The following is a 20,616-nucleotide window of genomic DNA, read 5'->3' on the forward strand; positions in this document are numbered from 1 at the left end:
CAGGATAGACTTCTTTAACCCCTTGATGCCTAAGGGTAAAACAAATCTAAATGCCTAAGCACAATTCTGCAACGTTGATATGTGATAGTTAAACCGTACATATCATCACGACTACTTTGTACATCCAGGTGGATTATACCGCGATTTTTTCAGTACAAATTGGGCTTTTTTTGGTGGTAAATGGTAATAGATAGCTCCTCATATTTTTTTATTATTAAAGGAAAACTGGCCCAAAATAGTAAAAAAATATATATTTTTTTTATTTAGCTGTGTGTTTCTTGTTACTACCATAACCTACCACCAAAGAACAACCGAAAATAAATTCTCCAGCTCTTGACGATCACAGCGATACCATATATGTTATTTGTACCCGTAGTACAGCCCAGAAACAATAGTGCGCATTTTGTTTTTGTCATTTTTTTATTACCTAAAACACACTGACATTAACACTAACTGACATTGATACCAATTTTTTTTTAAATCCTGACATTTGACCCTGACCTTGACCCAGACACTAACCCTGGCTCTGAACTAGATCAAACTAGGTATTTTTCTTTATTTTTTCTTTTAATTTTAAATATTTATTTATCTTCTTTTTTTTTTTTACAAACTTTTTTTTTCTCTCTATGCCAGGAGTTAGAGAGATACAATGTATCTCTCTTCTCCATTCATAGAGAGAGAAAAAAGCAAGGGGGCCGGGCTGTACTGTGACTGATCACTGTCATAGCCAATCAGAGGCTATCACAGCGATCATGTGACCCGGAATCAGGAGTCCCGGGTCCCAATTGTTAGAACGGGACCCGGGGCTCTCAGTGACACCGCGGTCTTTGTGCTGGGAGCGCGCCCAGCACAAAGACAGGTACGCAAATATGTGGCCCCACGGAAAAAAGTCCAGTTCTGTGAGGCCGCATATTTGTGTGACGTCGGCATCAAGGGGTTAAAGAGAAAGGTTTTCAGGCTCCAAAAAAAGGGTCCCTGGGGCTTGGGGCGGCTCAGTCTAAAATCCCCGGGCCTATATTTTGTCCCAGTCTGGTCAAGGCAGATCAGGAGGGCAACAGATCAGATACAGGAACAGGTAGCAGATATGCAGGAAATGCTGTAGCCCATGAGGCAAGGTCCTGTTTAAATAGCCCGCTTGGCACCTGCCTTAGTGGTGGGGGTGCATGCCGACGCGTGCATGTGCGCACATGAGCATGGCTAGTAGGAATTCTGCAATTGCGCATAATTAGGCGCCTGAACACATTCAGCTTTTCCTGACTGATGCCCTTACCTCCCAGTCCTATGGAGCAGAGCAGCCTGCAGTACAAAGTCGGGGAGATTACATTGGGATAGAACTGCACAGAAATGCAGATCAGCTTTGCTGCTGATCTGGGACACTGACACTGATCATTTCTTGCACTAGCTGTAATGTTAACAATGTTTACTGGTGGGAGTGGCCAAGAAGAAAGTATATGAGGGTGTCAGGTGCCGGTCCGGCATATCCACTGCTCCCTGATGACAAGCCGCAAAAGTAGGAGTGTTAGCTTGTTATGAAATGAGCTGATTGGCTGATCATTCTTCTGTTTTGGGGAGACTGTATTGTGATGTTTGATATCTCCATAGGTACTCTAGTATACTGACTTGTCTGTATTACCTTCTAGCTGTACCAGAGGATCCCGATCCCAAAAATGAAATTGGTAAGACACTGAGACACAAAATTGTATAGATTTAGTGAAGTGCAGGGTCTGGAGAGACCAGGACCAGACATAGTGAATGCAGGGTCCGAGGAGACCAGATATAGTGAATGCAGGGTCCGAGGAGACCAGATATAGTGAATGCAGGGTTCAGGATGCCCAGATATAGTGGATTCAGGGTCTGGGGAGAGCGGATATAGTGAATGCAGGGTCCGGGGAGACCAGATATAGTGAATGCAGGGTCCGAGGAGAGCAAATATAGTGAATGCAGGGTCCGGGGAGAGAAAATATAGTGAAATAGTGAATGCAGGGTTCTGGGTTTAGAAACACAGTCACATTTGTATATGCTCTATTTTTTTTTTTTCTTTAAATTGCTAATTTTTTTCCCACGAAAGTGGAGTTAAGCTCTGGAGCAACTGCACTTTGCCAAGTGCACAGTCTATTGGCCTTTAGTAAATCAACCCCATAGCCTGCTTACTTACCAAGCTGTTGCTTGATTTCTATACATGTGCAGTTCATTTAATTTGGAATTCGGACAACTTTTTCGTTATTTGGACATTCAGATGTTTAAGAATTTCCAAATTATAATAGTAATGAATCCAAAATAACGAAATTCGAATCGAATTTGACTTGGATTTGAATACGAAAAGAATAGAATAGAACATAAAAGAATAGAATAGATTAGAATATAATAGAAAAGAAAAGAGTAGAATAGAAAAAAATAGAATAGAACTGTCTTCTGAAATTCGAATTTAAAATAGAATAAATTTGAATTAGAATAGAATAGAAAATAATAGAATATAGTACAGACAAAAACAATAGAATAGAATACAATAGAAAGAATATAACTGTCTTTTGAAATTTGAATTTCAAATAGAATTCAAACAGATTAGAATAGAATATAAAAAGAATAGAATGTAAAATAATAAAATAGTAAAGAATACAATAGAATTAAAAAAAAAAACAATAGAATAAAACAGAATATAACTGTCTTCCAAAATTCAAATAGAATTTGAATAGATTAGAATAGAAATAAAGAGAATAAAATATAAAATAAGAGAATAGATTAGAATGGAAAATAATAGAATAGAAAAGAATATAATAGAATAGAAAAAGCAATAGAATAAAACAGAATATACCTGTCTTCAGAAATTCAAAATTCGAATATAGTTTATTTTTTTTTAATTCTATTCAAATTCAAACTATATTCGAATTTTGAATTTCGGAAGACAGGTATATTCTGTTTTATTCTATTGCTTTTTCTATTCTATTATATTCTTTTCTATTCTATTATTTTCCATTCTCTTCTATTCTATTCTCTTATTTTCTATTTTTTTTAATTCTATTCAAATTCAGAAAATAAGAGAATAGAATAGAAGAGAATGGAAAATAATAGAATAGAAAAGAATACAATAGAATAGAAAAGACTAGAATGGAAAATAATAGAAAAGAATACAATAGAATAGAAAAAACAATAGAATACAGTAAAATATAACTGTGTTCCAAAATTTGAAAAGAGTACATTTGAATTCGAACAGATTAGACTAGAACAGAAAAGAATAGAAAATATGAGAATAGAATAGAATAGAAAAAAAATACAATAGAATGAAAAATAATAGAATAGAAAAGAATACAATAGAATAGAAAAAACAATAGAATAAAATAGAATATAACTGCCTTCCGTAATTTGAAATTTGAATATAATTCAATTTGAATAGATTAGAATAGAAAATAAGAGAATAGAATAGAAAAAAATACAATAGAATGAAAAATAATAGAATATAAAAGAATACAATAGAATAGAAAAAACAATAGAATAAAATAGAATATTACTGCCTTCCGTAATTTGAAATTTGAATATAATTCAATTTGAATAGATTAGAATAGAATAGAATAGAAAATATGAGCATAGAATAGAAAAAAATACAATAGAATGAAAAATAATAGAATAGAAAAGAATACAATAGAATAGAAAAAACAATAGAATAAAATAGAATATAACTGCCTTCCGTAATTTGAAATTTGAATATAATTCAATTTGAATAGATTAGAATAGAATAGAACAGAAAATATGAGCATAGAATAGAAAAAAATACAATAGAATGAAAAATAATAGAATATAAAAGAATACAATAGAATAGAAAAAACAATAGGATAAAATAGAATATAACTGCCTTCCGTAATTTGAAATTTGAATATAATTAAATTTGAATAGATTAGAATAGAACAGAAAATATGAGCATAGAATAGAAAAAAATACAATAGAATGAAAAATAATAGAATAGAAAAAAAAACAATAAAATATAATTCAATAGAATAGAAAAGAAGAAAATAGAATATAACCATCTTCTGAAATTCTAATTTTGAACAGAATAAATTTGCATTCAAATAGATTAAAATAGAATAGAAAGGAAAGAAAAAGGAGAGAATAGAATAAAACAAACAATTAAATAGAATAGATTGAGATAGAAAAAAATATAACCATCTTCTGAAATTTGAATTTCAAATATAACAAATGCCCATTTGAATTTGAATGCCGATTTGAATTTTCCGAATTTCGTCAGTTAGAATTGAATCGAATTTGAAAACTAAATGAATTCCGAAAACAAATTAAATGAATTTAATAAAACGAAATTATTTAAATAACGAATCGAAACAAAACACATTTTTTTTCGTTCTGCACATGTCTATGGACTTCAAACTTCTATCTGCCAGGGGGGGCCAAGCCTGAAAGGCAGAATCTGGGCAGGCCTAGTGGATTGCTTGGCTCCGCCCCATCTACCCATAATGCAATATTCCTTTTAGCCAGAATGGTCTTTTCATATATGTGTCAATCAAACCAAATCTATATTTTCTTTTCCCCCAGATAAACAACCAATAAATTACTATTTTGTGGCTTTCATCATCCTAGCCGTAATAACATTACCGATGATCCTGATTGGCTCTTGGTGCTTATACAGAAAATCACGAGGTAAGAGAGACGTGCGGTATAATGTCTTTGTATGAACTGTATTTGTAGATTGTTACATAGTTAGTCTGGCTGAAAAAAGACAAAAGTCCATCCAGTTCAACCATTAAAAAAAAAAAAGTTATAATCCTACATCCACAGTTGATCCAGAGGAAGGCAATTAAACCCAGCAAAGCACGATCCAATTTGTTCCCGCAGGGAAAACATTCCTTCCTGATCCCCCGAGAGGCAATCAGATATTTCCTGGATCAACTTTACCTATAAATGTTATATCCAGTTATATTCTGTGTATCCAAGAAGGAATCCAGGACTTTCCTACAGCAATCCACTGAGCTGGCCACAACCAACTCTTGAGGGAGTCTATTCCACGTTTTCACAGCTCTTACTGTGAAGAAACCTTTCCGTGTTTGGAGATTACATTGTGTTTTGAAATAACTCCACGTAGACTTTTACATCTTTCTTGCTTTCCCAAGGGCACAAAAGATTGACAAGGTGTGCTGATCCCCCCCTTATTCTTACCTGAGCCCAGGGGCGGACTGACAACTCATGGGGCCCCCGGGCAATAGGGGACCATGGGGCCCCTGTGTCCTTGCCCACACTCAAACCACACCCAAAAAAGCCTATGAAAAAGGTACCAGGGGCATCTCATGGGGCCCCTTTCTGACCCCGGGCCCTCCCAAATGGTCAGTCCGCCCCTTCCCGAGCCCAATCTCGATCCATCGATGTGTATGAGAGCAGCTGCTTGCCCAGCTCCCTCCCTCCTTATTGGCTCAGACACAGCTCCTGCTGCTGTCAATCAAAGCCAGTGAGGAGGGAGCAGAGGGCACTGCTACACCATGATCTGTGTGTCTTATGGACATAAGGAGGTGGCGAGCACACATGAGTGCCCCCATAGCAAACGGCTTGCTATGGGGGCACTCAGCAGGGGGGAAGGGCCAGGAATGCCAGCGATTTCTAAAGTAACGCATGCACTACTTCAGGTGCGACTTGCCTAGATATCTAGGCAGATGTCTTGCAAGTTGCACCTCAAGTCGGAATGCTATCTGACTTTGAAATATTGCGACTTCACTGGAAGCCGCACGATTTCAAAGTCCGATCGGGGGGGTAATAATATAATGTAATAAAGAACTGCTGCAAAAAGAAGGAGGAGCTATAACCCAGTCCAGGAGTCAGTAATGACCCCACTCATTTTTTATAAGGCCAGGTTCACATCTCCACGTTCCTGTGGGCCGCGTTTTGCGCGGGTACAAGAGCCCGCTCATTTGAATGGACTCCCGGGACACGCAGGGAAGAAGTCTCTGCACTATTTGGGAAATCGCAGCCCGCACAGGAACCTCCGTTTCCAGTACGGTTGCGTTTTCCAGTGCTGGCGGTGTGCCATTAGAATTAATGGCACCCGCCCGCGGGTCCACATTCCTCTGTGGTGGTGCGGCTGCACGGATTTTTGTGCGGATCCGCAGCGGCCCCACCCGCACAGATGTGAACCTAGGGTAAAGGAGGAAATGGGATTGGGTGCAGATGGTTTCCTATGGCAGTCATATGGGACCCCTGTACTGTATACTAGTTGTATCTGCCGTCAGTTGTAAAGATTCACAATGTGGATCCATCTGAACCCTCAAATTATTTCTACTTTGCTACAAATAAATAAATCCATCAATACAACAATGTCCAAATGTTTGCATGTAATGGTTTTTGTTTTTTATACTCATCCTAAATCCTGAATATTTATTTTTCTTCATTTTAGATAAACGAAAATTCAACCAGGTAAGACATGTTTTCTACAATCGTGTTGATGTTCTCAATTTAGCGTTTTTAAAAAAAAAAAAAAAATTATATATATACATTGCTCAAAAAAATGAAAGGAACACTTTGAAAACCCATCAGATCTCAATGGGGAAGAATCTCCTGCTGGATCTCTATACTGACATGGACGGCGTAATGTGTTAGGAATGTAAGGACGCCCCATCGTTTGATGGAAATGATAATGATCGACTTACAGAGGACTGAATTCAAAGACACCACCCAAAAAATCAAAGAAAACATTATGCAGCAGGCGAGTCCATTTTAATGAAATTTCATTGCAGCAACTCAGAATGGTCCTCAGTAGTTTGTGTGGCCCCCACGTGCTTGTATGCATGCCTGACAGCGTCGGGGGAGGCTCCTAATGAGACGACAGATGGTGTCCTGGGGGATTTCCTCCCAGATCTGGACCAGGGCATCACTGAGCTCCTGGACAGTCTGAGGTGCAACCTGGTGGCGTCGGATGGACCGAAACATAACATCCCAGAGGTGTTCTATTGGATTTAGGTCAGGTGAGCGTGGGGGCCATTCAATGGTATCAATTCCTTCATCCTCCAGGAACTGCCTGCATACTCTCCCCACATGAGGCTGGGAATTGTCATGCACTAGGAGGAACCCAGGACCCACTGCACCAGTGTAGGGTCTGACAATGGGTCCAGGGATTTCATCCCGATACCTAATGGCAGTCAGGGTGCCATTGTCTAGCCTGTAGAGGTCTGCATGTCCCTCCATGGATATGCCTCCCTAGACCATCACTGACCCACCACCATATCGGTCATACTGAACCATGTTACAGGCAGCATAATGTTCTCCACGGCTTCTCCAGACCCTTTCACGTCTGTCACATGTGCTCAGGGTGAACCTGATCTCATCTGTGAAAAGCACAGGGTGCCAGAGGCAGACCTGCCAATGCTGTGTTCAATGGAAAATGCCAATCAAGCTCAGTGGTGCCGGGCAGTGAGCACAGGGCCCACTAGAGGACGTCGGGCCCTCAGGCCACCCTCATGAAGTCTGTTTCTGATTGTTTGGTCAGAGACATTCACACCAGTGGCCTGCTGGAGGTCATTTTGTAGGGCTCTGGCAGTGCTCATCCTGGTCCTCCTTGCACAAAGGAGCAGATACCGGTCCTGCTGATGGGTTAAGGACCTTCTACGGCCCTGTCCAGCTCTCCTAGAGTAACTGCCTGTCTCCTGGAATCTCCTCCATGCTCTTGAGACTGTGTTAGGAGACACAGCAAACCTTCTGGCAATGGCACGTACTGATGTGCCATCCTGGAGGAGTTGGACTGCCTGTGCAACCTCTGTAGGGTCCAGGTATGGCCTCATGCTACCAGTAGTGACACTGACCCTAGCCAAATGCAAAACTAGTGAAAAACAGTCAGAAAAGATGAGTAGGGAAAAAAATGCCCACCTTTAAAACCTTCCTGTTTTGGGGGTCATCTCATTGTTGCCCATCTATTGCACCTCTTGTTCATTTCATTAACACCAAAGCAGCTGAAACTGATTACCAACCCCCTCTGCTACTTACCTGACCAGATCAATATCCCAGGAGTTTCATTGACTTGATGCTACACTCTGATTAAAAAGTCTTCCTTTCATTTTTTTTTAGATGTATATTCACACACACACACGGTATGTGTGTGACCAGGGGCGGATTGACCATTCGAGCACTTGGGCACTGTCTGAGGGCCCGGGGTCAGTAGGTGGCCCCATGAGATGCCCCTGGTACCTTTTTCATAGGATTTTTTGGGTGTGGGCAAGGACACAGGGGCCCCATGATCCCCTATTGCCCGGGGGCCCCATGAGTTGTCAGTCCGCCCCTGTGTGTGACATTGTAATATGATGTCCTTGATTCATTATTTTTCGCCTAGAATTTGCTCGCTAGCAGCACAGATCCCAGTGCCAGCTCTTCCTTACAGTCTACGCCGCTAGCTGAGAGGGCCAGTCAAGGGGTACCAACAGCACCAGTTCTGGAGACAATGCCACTACTGAAAAGCAGCAATGTAAGAAGTTTTTTATTTTTGTATTTTCAAAGTGGAATTCCAGCCGAAATCCTTTTTATTTTAGTTTTTTTACAGTCTATTCTATTCCTTTTTTTCTCTTCTATTTTTTTCTGTTTTACTCCATTCTATTCTGTTTCATCCCATTTTATCATTTTCAAAATTCGAATTTTGGAAAACCGCTATATTCTATTCTGTACAAATCTATTATCTTTTTCCTGTTCTATTATTTTCTAGTTTATTCTATTCTTTTATTTTCTGTTATGTTCTATTTTATGTTTTTATTTTCTATTCTATTCTTTTATATTCTATTTTATTCTACTCTGTTCTTTTTAAAATTCGAATTTCATAAGACGGATATATTCTAACACAAATATGCATAGTCTGGAGGAAATCAGCAAAAGGGCAGCAATATTTTATATCTCAAATTTGTTTTTTTAATTCAATTTGAAGTGCGAATGAAATTTAGTTTCAATATTTTGTATTCTTTTACATTTTTTACTATTGTCATTTGGAAATTCGGATACATGCAAATCTTCTAATAATGAAAAATTCATCCGAATTAGATTTGGAACTAAACGACCCGCGCATGTCTAATCACAATAAAAATGTGAGGTTTGTGTGTTTTTTTGCTGATGTATCCACTGCCAATGTGTACCAGGTTTACACCCCGGTCACACCTCTGCGATCTAAAATTGCGCGATCTGTGTGCAATTTCAGAAGACTTTATTGCTACTTGTGAAGATTTTCAACAATTTCTTGCATTTTGCAGTGCGATTTCCATTATATTCTATGTACGTGAAACAAAAACTGCAGAAAAAGTAACGCAAGAACTACTTTAGAAATCGCGCTGCAGCAAATCGCACGTGTTAAGACACCGACATTCACATTCATTAGATGCGATTTCAAGTGCGATTTTTATTCGCAAAACCTGAAATCGCAGCGGTGTGCCCGGGTACTTATGCGGTAGACATACCAGTTTGTATGTTTTCTAATGTGAACACATACAGTATTTCTCTTTCTATCTACCCAATCCACACTTCCCTCTTCTTCCCGCATTAGGCTATGGATCCTTCTAATGGGGTAACTGAGCAGAAAGAACCTTCCCAGACACAGGGACCCCAATGCACCGAAGATCCTGGGCCTGGCAGGGATGACAGCGGAGGGGGCGGGGGAGGAGCCACTGAGAACAACGAAGTAAGTTCTATATTTATCCACATCTTTTCTTTCCGCAGTAAAACATTTCCATTCCGCTAGAACACTAATATAGTACAATGGGATGAGTGGTGGAAAAAAAGACACGTTTATTAACCACTTTCCCGCCGCCCTATAGCAGAAATATTGCTACAGGGCAGCAGGGCTGCGCAAAATCACGCGTGTGTGTGTGTATATATATTTGTATGTGTGATATATATGTATGTATATATATATATATATATATATATATATATATATATATATATATATATGTGTGTGTATATATATATATACAGTTGCAAGAAAAAGTATGTGAACCCCTTGGGATTACGTGGAGTTTTGCATGAATTGGGCATAAAATGTGCTCTGAACGTCATCTAAGTTACAACAATAGAAGAACACAGTCTGCTGAACATAATACTACACAAACATTAGATGTTGCCGTGGTTTAATTGCACATAACATGTAAACATTCACAGTGCAGGGAGGAAAAAGTATGTGAACCTTTGGACTTAATAACTGGTTGACCCTCCTTTGGCAGCAATAACCTCAACCAAACGTTTCCTGTAGTTGCAGATCAGACCTGCACAACGATCTGGAGTCATTTTGGACCACTCCTCTTCACAAAACTGTTTCAGTGTAGCAATATTCTTGGGATCTCTGGTGTGAATCGCTCTCTTAAGGTCATGCCACAGCATTTCAATCGGGTTGAGGTCAGGACTCTAACTGGGCCACTCCAGAAGGCGTATTGTGTGCTGTTGCAGCCATTGTTTTGTTGAATTACTTGTATGCTTTGGGTCATTGTCCTGTTGCATCACCCATCCTCTGCGGAGCTTCAGTTGGCGGACAGATGGTCGTACGTTTTCTTGCAAAATGTCTTGATAAACTCTGGAATTCATTTTCCCATCAATGACAACAATCCATCCAGGCCCTGAGGCAGCAAAGCAGCCCCAAACCATGATGCTCCCTCCGCCATGTTTCACAGTGGGGATGAGGTTTTGATGTTGGTGTGCTGTGCCTTTTTTTCTCCACACATAGTGTTGTGTGTTCTTCCCAAACAACTCAATCTTGGTGTCATCTGTCCACAGTATATTCTGCCAGTAGTGCTGTGGAACATCCAGGTGCTCTTTTGCAAACTTCAAATGTGCTGCAATATTCTTTTTGGCCAGCAATGGCTTCCTCCATGGTGTCCTCCCATGTACTCCATTCTTGTTTAATGTTTTCCTTATTGTAGATGTGTCAACAAAAATGTTAGCATGTGCCAGAGATTTCTGTAGGTCTTTAGCCGACACTCTGGGATTCTTCTTTACCTCATGCAGCATTCTGCGCTGTGCTCTTGCAGTCATTTTTACAGGATGACCACGCCTAGGGAGAGTAGCAACAGTGCTAAACTTTCTCCATTTGTAGACAGTCTGTCTTACCGTGGACACATGAACATCAAGGCTTTTGGAGATACTTTTGTAACCCTTTCCAGCTTCATGCAAGTCAACAATTCTTGATCGTAGGTCTTCTGAGAGCTCTTTTCTGCGAGGCATGGTTCACATCAGACAGTGCTTCTTGAAACCAGTAAACCCAAAACAGGTGTGTGTTTTTTAAGGGCAGGACAGCTGTCAGCAACACATCCAATATCATCACACTGATTGGAGTCAAGGTTGGCTCACTCCTGGCTCCAATTAGCTCTGGGAGAAGTCATTAAGCCAGGGCCTCACATACTTTTTCCTCCCTGCACTGTGAATGTTTACATGTTATGTGCAATTAAACCATGGCAACATCTAATGTTTGTGTAGTATTATGTTCAGCAGACTGTGTTCTTCTATTGTTGTGACTTAGATGACGTTCAGAGCACATTTTATGCCCAATTCATGCAAAACTCCACGTAATCCCAAGGGGTTCACATACTTTTTCTTGCAACTGTATATATATATATATGTGTGTGTATGTATGTGTGTGAGTGTATATATACATGTCTGTGTGTGTATTTGTGATTTGCAATTCCAGGTAGGGGGCGCCATGTGCTGCACTACCCATGCCGCTATTGGCGGCTAGGGATGTCAATCACCGGGTCCCAGCCGGCACTTGGTGATCGTCGGGGAAGGCTGACAGGGGAGAAACCTGTGTGTAAGCAACACAGATCTCTCCCCTGTCATCATGGACATGCTGCTGTGTATTTCTCTGTGCAAGGTGTAGTAGCTCCTGAAAACACGACCTGTTGAGGACTGAGGTTAAGAATCATTGCCCTATTGGTGTCAGTTGCAGGAATTGTGTACCATCGTTGGTGTCAGTGGGAGGAATAGTGCCCTATCATTGGTGTCAGTGGGGGAAATAGTGCCCCATCATTGGTGTCAGTGGGAGGAATAGTGCCCCATCATTGGTATCAGTGGGAGGAATAGTGCCCCATCATTGGTGTCAGTGGGAGGAATAGTGCCCCATCATTGGTGTCAGTGGGAGGAATAGTGCCCCATCATTGGTGTCAGTGGGAGGAATAGTGCCCCATCATTGGTGTCAGTGGGAGGAATAGTGCCCCATCATTGGTATCAGTGGGAGGAATAGTGCCCCATCATTAGTATCAGTGGGAGGAATAGTGTCCCATCATTGGTGTCAGTGGGAGGAATAGTGCCCCATCATTGGTATCAGTGGGAGGAATAATGCCCCATCATTGGTGTCAGTGGGAGGAATAGTGTCCCATCATTGGTATCAGTGAGAGGAATAATGCCCCATCATTGGTTTCAATGGGATGAAGAGTGCCCATGATTGGTGTCAATGGGATGAATAATGCCCCATTGTTGGTGTCAGTGGGAGGAATAGTGCCCCATCATTGGTATTAGTGGGAGGAATAATGCCCCATCGTTGGTGTCAGTGGGAGGACTAGTGTAATATCATTGGTTTCAATGGGTTGAATAGTGCCCATCATTGGTGTCAGTGGGAGGAATAATGCCCCATCGTTGGTGTCAGTGGGAGGAATAATGTAACATCATTGGTGTCAATGGGTTGAATAGTGCCCATCATTGGTGTCAATGGGTTGAATAGTGCCCATCATTGGTGTCAGTGGGAGGAATAATGCCCCATCGTTGGTGTCAGTGGGAGGAATAGTGCCCCATCATTGGTGTCAGTGGGAGGAATAGTGCCCCATCATTGGTGTCATTGGGAGGAATAGTGCCCCATCATTGATGTCTTTGGGATGAATAGTGCCCCATCATTGGTGTCAATGGGATGAATAGTGCCCATCATTGGTGTCATTGGGAGGAATAGTGCCCCATTGTCGGTGCCAGTGGGAGGAATAGTGCCCCATCATTGGTATCAGTGGGAGGAATAATACCCCATCATTGGTGTCAGTGGGAGGAATAGTGTCCCATCATTGGTATCAGTGAGAGGAATAATGCCCCATCATTGGTGTCAATGGGATGAAGAGTGCCCATGATTGGTGTCAATGGGATGAATAATGCCCCATTGTTGGTGTCAGTGGGAGGAATAGTGCCCCATCATTGGTATTAGTGGGAGGAATAATGCCCCATCGTTGGTGTCAGTGGGAGGACTAGTGTAATATCATTGGTTTCAATGGGTTGAATAGTGCCCATCATTGGTGTCAGTGGGAGGAATAATGCCCCATCGTTGGTGTCAGTGGGAGGAATAATGTAACATCATTGGTGTCAATGGGTTGAATAGTGCCCATCATTGGTGTCAATGGGTTGAATAGTGCCCATCATTGGTGTCAGTGGGAGGAATAATGCCCCATCGTTGGTGTCAGTGGGAGGAATAGTGCCCCATCATTGGTGTCAGTGGGAGGAATAGTGCCCCATCATTGGTGTCATTGGGAGGAATAGTGCCCCATCATTGGTGTCTTTGGGATGAATAGTGCCCCATCATTGGTGTCAATGGGATGAATAGTGCCCATCATTGGTGTCATTGGGAGGAATAGTACCCCATTGTCGGTGCCAGTGATAGGAACTATGCCCCACTGTTGCTGAAAGTAGTTTGAATAATGCTTCAAGGGCCAGATAAAAGCAAACGATGGGCCACATCCGGCCCCCTGGCTGCAGTTTAGAGACCACTTCCCTAAGGCAAGTGGATACTCCCTAGATGAAGAATCTACTATGTAATTATAAGTATTAGTAGGCAGTTATATTCTGTAGAACCACGTCCAGCATTGTGCTGATGGGGGGATGATGGGGAATGATGGGAGATTGTGAGGATACTGGTTGGTTATATGATTGGTTATTGATTATTGATGAGGATGGTGATGATGATGATGATGATGATGAAGGGTGCTTGATGAATATATTGAAGCCGTGGTCTCCAACCTGTGGCCCCCATTACATTTGGGGCAGGGTACCGGGTAGATAACAGAGGATAGCTAGGAAGGAAGATATCATTCAGTGCAGGACGTGGTATTTCTGGCAGGATCCGCGGGGATTCTCTGCATTTTCTAAAAATGTATTTACAGTGAAAAAAAGAAAAGAAAACTAATGCAGCGACCACATCCGAGGATTGTAAGCTGCAATACATTCCTGTTTTGGTTTTGTTATCTTTTAAAGGTGACTATATTAGTAGCTTATGGTTCTCTAATGATATATCTTTTTTCTTACCAGCCCTGTACTGACTGTAGCCAGCGGCCGCCTTGTGACTGCTGTAAGTATTTGTTAGACCCCCATATTGAATTTAAATACACTTCATTGTTGTAGCCAATCAGAGGTCTTGTTCCCTGATGCCACCACACACATGCATTCCCATTTTTCTCAATGAATGCAAGGGTTCTCTTCCTGGACAAGGTGTAGAGCTGGAGTGATAATGTCCAACTCATCCAATCAGCAAAATCTTTGCATTCATTGAGAAAAATACAAGGTGTTCTCAGGGGGCCCCCCCTGCTCAGCACGGAATCCAGAGAACTGCCGATGTCGCTTAGCTCAGCTCAGAACTTTTGAACAAAGGTGCATTCACACCTGCAAATACACATGCACTGTGATTAGATGTGTGAACCCCAGCGGCAGGTCCGTCTTATCTCATGGACACTAGGTGCACGGTCCTCCCCCAAGCAGGGGGAATTGCATATGTTTTGTGCAGGTGATCAATGAGTCGGGTGGGGGAAATAAGAATTGTTCTTTCGTGGCTCCCCTGCAGCAGCTGACAGCCAGCAATTCCTCCTCCCTCCCACCGGAATTCAGCTGCTGCAGAGGAGCAACAAAAGATTGATTCAAGCTATCTCCCCCACCTGCCATGTTGATCACAATCCGATTCTCCTCCCCCTGTTGCCTGGACCCTTCTGTGTGCCCCAAGTTTGAATGGCCAGAGCGCAATGACGTCACTAACACACATGCGCTCTCCTCTCTCCCACCGGCATTCAGCTGCTGCAGGGGAGCAACAAAAGATCGATTCAAGCTATCTCCCTCACCTGCCATGTTGATCACTATCCGATTCTCCTCCCCTTGCTGCCTGGACCCTTCTGTGTGCCCCGAGTTTGAATGGCCGGAGCGCAATGACAATCACTAACACACATGCGCTCTCCTCTCTCCCACCGGCATTCAGCTGCTACAGGGGAACAGCAAAATATTGATTCAAGTTATCTCCCCCATCTGCCACACTGATCACTATCCGATTCTCCTCCCCTTGCTGCCTGGACCCTTCTGTGTGCCCCAAGTTTGAATGGCCGGAGCGCGATCACATCACTTCCACAGATGCGCTCTCCTCTCTCCCACCGGCATTCAGCTGCTGCAGGGGAGCAGCAAAATATCGATTCAAGTTTTCTCCCCCACCTGCCACACTGATCACTCTCCGATTCTCCTCCCCTTGCTGCCTGGACCCTTCTGTGTGCCCCGAGTTTGAATGGCCTGAACGTGATGACGTCACTAACACACATGCGCTCTCCTCTCTCCCACCGGCATTCAGCTGCTGCAGGGGAGCAGCAAAATATCGATTCAAGTTATCTCCCCCACCTGCCACACTAATCACTATCCGATTCTCCTCCCCTTGCTGCCTGGACCCTTCTGTGTGCCCCGAGTTTGAATGGCCGGAGCGCGATGACGTCACTTCCACACATGTGCTCTGCATCAATGCAACTGCTTACCTGTAGGGCAGACTTTCACTTCAGAATTTACTACTGCTTTAAGAATTGGGAAACTGCAATATAATACATTAATGTTTTGGGGTTTAATACCACTTTAATTATAAAGCGAATCTGATTCATCTCATTCATTGTTGACGTTTCTTTTTTCCCGACAGATTGGACAGCTTGCATCCACTGTGTCATTGATAATGTCGACATGAAACACATCGTTCGCCTTGTGAGAGACCTGCATGTCCCCAATATCACCATAGACTGTATAATTAAAGACCATCCTAACAATACTTATGAACAGTGTTATAAACTCCTGGAACGCTGGCGGACCCTGACGGGGAAGCAAGCCTCTATGGAGAGCATCTTCTGCGCCCTCAGAAACATGGAGTTGGCAGGGTGTGTTGAAAATATTATAAATTATTTAAGGAGTAGAAACCCTCCAATCATGTAGGGTTCTGGTGCCTGCATCGGCCACCATTTTATTGGTTATTTCTGTGGTGTTAAAACTTGACCTCTTGAAGACCATTTTTGCCCTTTGGGGCCATCTAAATATGGAATCTCTTGAGTGTTTTTGGTCTTAAAGAGACCACTTCAGATTCCAATGCGGATTTTAGCTTTTAAGGGAAGACTCCCCTTCTATTGTCCCTCCTGTACAATGGCCACTCAAAAAGGGAACTGAAAGTTGGATATTGGAAGACTTTCTACGTCTATCCCTTTCGGGCCAATACGGTAAAACTAGAAAATGTATCTTACTAAAAAGGTACCTGATGGATCGCTGATGGTCCGCTAACACGTGTCGCACATTATATACTTTGTTTTATAATTCAGACAATTTCCTGGGAGGAAGTTACCTTATTTCCTTTTTTTTAATTTAAAACGAAAGTTTAACGTTTAAAGCCAACTAACAAAAGTCAACGGTGGAAAACAGCAGAATGTTTCCTTCGTATTTTTGTATCAAGCTGCTTTTATGATACTGTTTACTAGGCTACTTTTGTAGGTATTTTTTTACTTTTTCATGAAGTATATACAGACCTATATAAACAGAATACTATTTTATACTTTATGATGCCTATGGCATGTTAAAGGCTTAATTTAAACTGGTAGTAGTGAAAAATAGAGGGTTGATCCCCATGTTTACCACTCCTGCCTGTCCACCTACAAGCAGACATGGCGGCTGCTCCGTTTTGTTTACATAGTTGTCACCTGCCAAATTCGCCCATTGAAGTCAATGGGGCAGCACTGCAACCATGTGCCAAACACAGCCATGCTGTTTTCGGCTGAGTAATTCACTGTAAAATTTCCAATGGGATCGAAAAAAAAAATTTAAATTCAAGATGGCGGTTGTTCAGGTCTTTTTACATTGCCATGGTCTGCGGTGCCACAATTATACCTTGGCATGTTGACTTTGACATCTCCTGTGAATGGGACACCATTGCAACCGCGTGCCAAACATGGCCATGGTGGTTGTGGTGCAGTAGTTTAATGTAAAATCCCAAATGGGATCGAAAAAAACCTGGAAGTCAGGATTGCGACTGATTAGTTCTGTTTACATTTCCGCAGCCACAATACTTAATGGCGCGGCAATTGTAACTCAACATGCTGAGTTGGACAGGCGACAATGACTGTCAAACTCGCCCATTGAAGTCAATAAGACAGCACTGCCACCACATGGTGGTTGTGGCATGGTAGTTCATTGTAAAATCCCCAATAGGATTGGAAAAAAAAAATTAAATTCAGGATCACGGCTGATCGGTTCTGTCTACTTTTGCCACATCCACGATGCTTCGTGGTGTGGAAATTTTAACTAGGCATGTTGGGTTTGACAGGCGGCGCTGCCTGGCAAACTTGCCCATTGAAGTCAAGCCACCACTGTATGCCGAAACACGGCTATGGTGGTTGTGGCATGTTGGTTCCATGTAAAATCTCCAGTGGGAATAAAGAAAAAAATTGGATCTCAAGAGGTCGCAGTATGCCTGTAAACCATCTCTGGAAAAGTGATCCACCATGGATTAAGGCTACTGCCAATGTGAAAGAAGCCTAATGCCGCCCTCCCCAGCAGCATAAACTCCTGACTTTTGCTCAACTGTATATCTGTTTGCAATGAGGAAAAAGAAATATCTTCTGGGTAAGAGGGAGCATGCGACTTAGAAAAGTGGCGTTGTAGGTTGGACTTTTCCATTGAAGTCAACTGCATGCCGCAACTCCTTCACTGTGCTGCAATTCTAACATGGCACAATGAGTTTGGCAGATGGTGCTGCCTCTGAAACTTGCCCATTGAAGTCGGTAGGACCGTGCCGCAACCATATGCCAAACATGGCTATGAAGAATGCAGCATGGTAGTTCAATATAAAATCCCCAATGGGAATGGAAAAAAAATTGGAATTGGAATGGCAGTAGTATGCTTGTAAGCCATCTCCAAACCACCTCCGAAAAAGTGACCCACCATGGATTAAGGCTACTGCCAATGTGAAAGAAGCCTAATGCCGCCCTCCCCTGCAACATAAGCTCCTACCTTTTGCTCAACTGTATATCTGTTTGCAATGAGCAAAGAGAAATATCTTCTGGGTAAGAGGGAGCATGTGACTCCCTCCCCTTCGACTTTAAAAAGTGGCATTGTATGTTGGACTTTTCCATTGAAGTCAACTGCATGCCACAATTCCTTCACTGCGCAGCAATTCTAACATGGCACAATGAGTTTGGCAGATGGTGCTGCCTCTGAAACTTGCCCATTGAAGTCAATAGGACCGTGCCGCAACCGTATGCCAAACACGGCTATGAAGACTGCGGCATGGTAGTCCAATGTAAAATCCCCAATGGGAACGAAAAAAAAATTGGAATTCGAATGGCAGTAGTATGCCTGTAAGCCATCTCCAAACCACCTCCGAAAAAGTGATCCACCATGGATTAAGGCTTCCCAATCTGTAAAAAGCATAATGCCGCCCTCCCCCGCAGCATAAACTCCTGCTTTTTGCTCCCCTGTTTCTCTTTTTGTGATGAGCAAAGAGAAATACCCGGTACTTCCCGGTAAAGGGGCTCATTTGACTCACTGCACTTCCTCCCATGTGATAGCACTGATGCTTGCTGATTGGACACATCGCCAGCCAGGGCTGTCACATGGGGAGTGAGAGAGAGTCTTCAGCCATATGTAAGCTCCAAGTCATACCCCGGAGTTTCCTCTTTACTATCCTGGAACCGGAACCGCACAGCGGAGAGGGTAGTAAGAGAAACAAATATAAGCAGCCAATGGGATCAAACCAGTTGTAGGTAGAATGTGAAAAAAATGATTTTATTAGTTAAAGACTTTTATTATTTAAACCATAATCAGATGAAGTGTTTTATTCTATTTATGTTAAAATGTACATTATGGCTATTAAAAGGCCGCATTTGTATGCCATAATGGCAGGTTTTTTACATGACGGCCAGAATTAAACAAAGGAAAAAAAAAAAAAAATAGCGGATATATGAAGCACAGGAATTTGTAAATGAGCAAAGTGTGCCAAGTCCTGTAGTAAAATACGTCTTGTAAAAAGGTGGGACCTGGCTGGCTCGCCAAAGTGGACCAAATCTAATGTTTGTATATTACCATGATTTAAGGTAGTATTAAAATTGGGTTGACTGGGAGTAAAACAGCACAGGGGCACGTGCATGCTCTTATTTTATTTTTTTTGCAAACGCCAGAGTTGCCACAGGTGGCTGGTCTGGGTCTGATATATACCCAGATACAAGAAAAATATATTTTAAATATATTTTTAAAATATTCTTCCCAAATATGTTGACATATATTTGAAATACTACAATTTTGTCCGTATTCAATATATTTCAATAAATTATATATATATATATATATATATATATATACATATATATACACACATACACATATATATATATATATATATATATATATATATACATACACACACACACACACTGTATGTTGAAATGTGTTTTTATTACAAAATATATGAAAAATATTTTTAAAAATACATTTTCAAATATACTGTATGTCTTTAAATGTATTTTTAATCTATATTTTTTTGAATGCATTTACAAATATATGTAAAAATATATATTAAAATTACTTTTTTATATGTTTAAAAAATCTCAGAAGAATATAAATCAATTTTTTAAAATATTTTTAAAATATTTAGTAATATATAAAAAATGCATTCCAACGTGCAGTATATATATATATATATATATATATATATATATATATATATATATACACATACACAGATAGAGACACACTCACACACATATATATATATATATATATATATATATATATATATATAAAATATTTACATATATATACTGTATGTGTGTGTGTGTATATATATATATATATATATATATATATATATATATATACACACACATATATATATATATATATATATATATATATACACACACATACGCATATAGATAGATAGATAGATAGATAGATAGATAGATAGATAGATAGATAGATAGATCTATATATATTGAAGTATATTGAATACGGCCAAAATTGTAGTATTTCAGATATGTCAATATAATTGGGAAGAATATTTTTTAAATGTATTTCAGATATATTTTTCCTCCAAGTGGGTACATATAGGGCTTTGCACATAACACCCCAGTCTTTTCTCCAGTGAACTGTAGATCTAGATATGACTGTACTGCTGTGAAAGTTCGATCCATGAAGGGAATAAAATGGCTTTAAAGGGAACCTTTAATGATAGAACTACAGCAGCTGCCTATGCAGACTTGTGTGTTGAAGGCTCAAGCTGTAAACTTGAATCAAGTGGATTCATACTTGATTCTCCACTTAGAAGTCCCTACCCTGGAACAAGTATGCGTCCTGTGAAGTCAAACACGCCTGATCGCCACACTTGTTCTGGGTTTCTGTAAGATATTTTGTTAAATGCAGAACATTAAAGAG

At 41.0% G+C, this 20,616-nt stretch overlaps 1 protein-coding gene across 1 annotated transcript in view; it reads left to right on the top strand.

Annotated features, from left to right (window-relative positions):
- The window catches only part of LOC149444252 (uncharacterized), a 40,137-nt gene extending 20,707 nt beyond the window's left edge, over positions 1-19,430 (top strand). Inside the window, exons 8-14 of the mRNA XM_089654751.1 lie at positions 1,641-1,676; positions 4,540-4,644; positions 6,386-6,405; positions 8,312-8,443; positions 9,503-9,637; positions 14,224-14,263; positions 15,851-19,430. Of these exons, the coding sequence (XP_089510877.1) occupies positions 1,641-1,676; positions 4,540-4,644; positions 6,386-6,405; positions 8,312-8,443; positions 9,503-9,637; positions 14,224-14,263; positions 15,851-16,137 (755 nt within the window). The 3' untranslated portion in view covers positions 16,138-19,430. The remainder of the gene's footprint in view (positions 1-1,640; positions 1,677-4,539; positions 4,645-6,385; positions 6,406-8,311; positions 8,444-9,502; positions 9,638-14,223; positions 14,264-15,850) is intronic.
- The last annotated feature ends 1,186 nt before the right edge of the window (positions 19,431-20,616 follow it).

This window comes from Staurois parvus, unplaced genomic scaffold, assembly GCF_062004578.1.
Source record: "Staurois parvus isolate SC_StPar_1 unplaced genomic scaffold, SC_StPar_1.0 ptg000796l, whole genome shotgun sequence".
NCBI lineage: Eukaryota > Metazoa > Chordata > Amphibia > Anura > Ranidae > Staurois > Staurois parvus.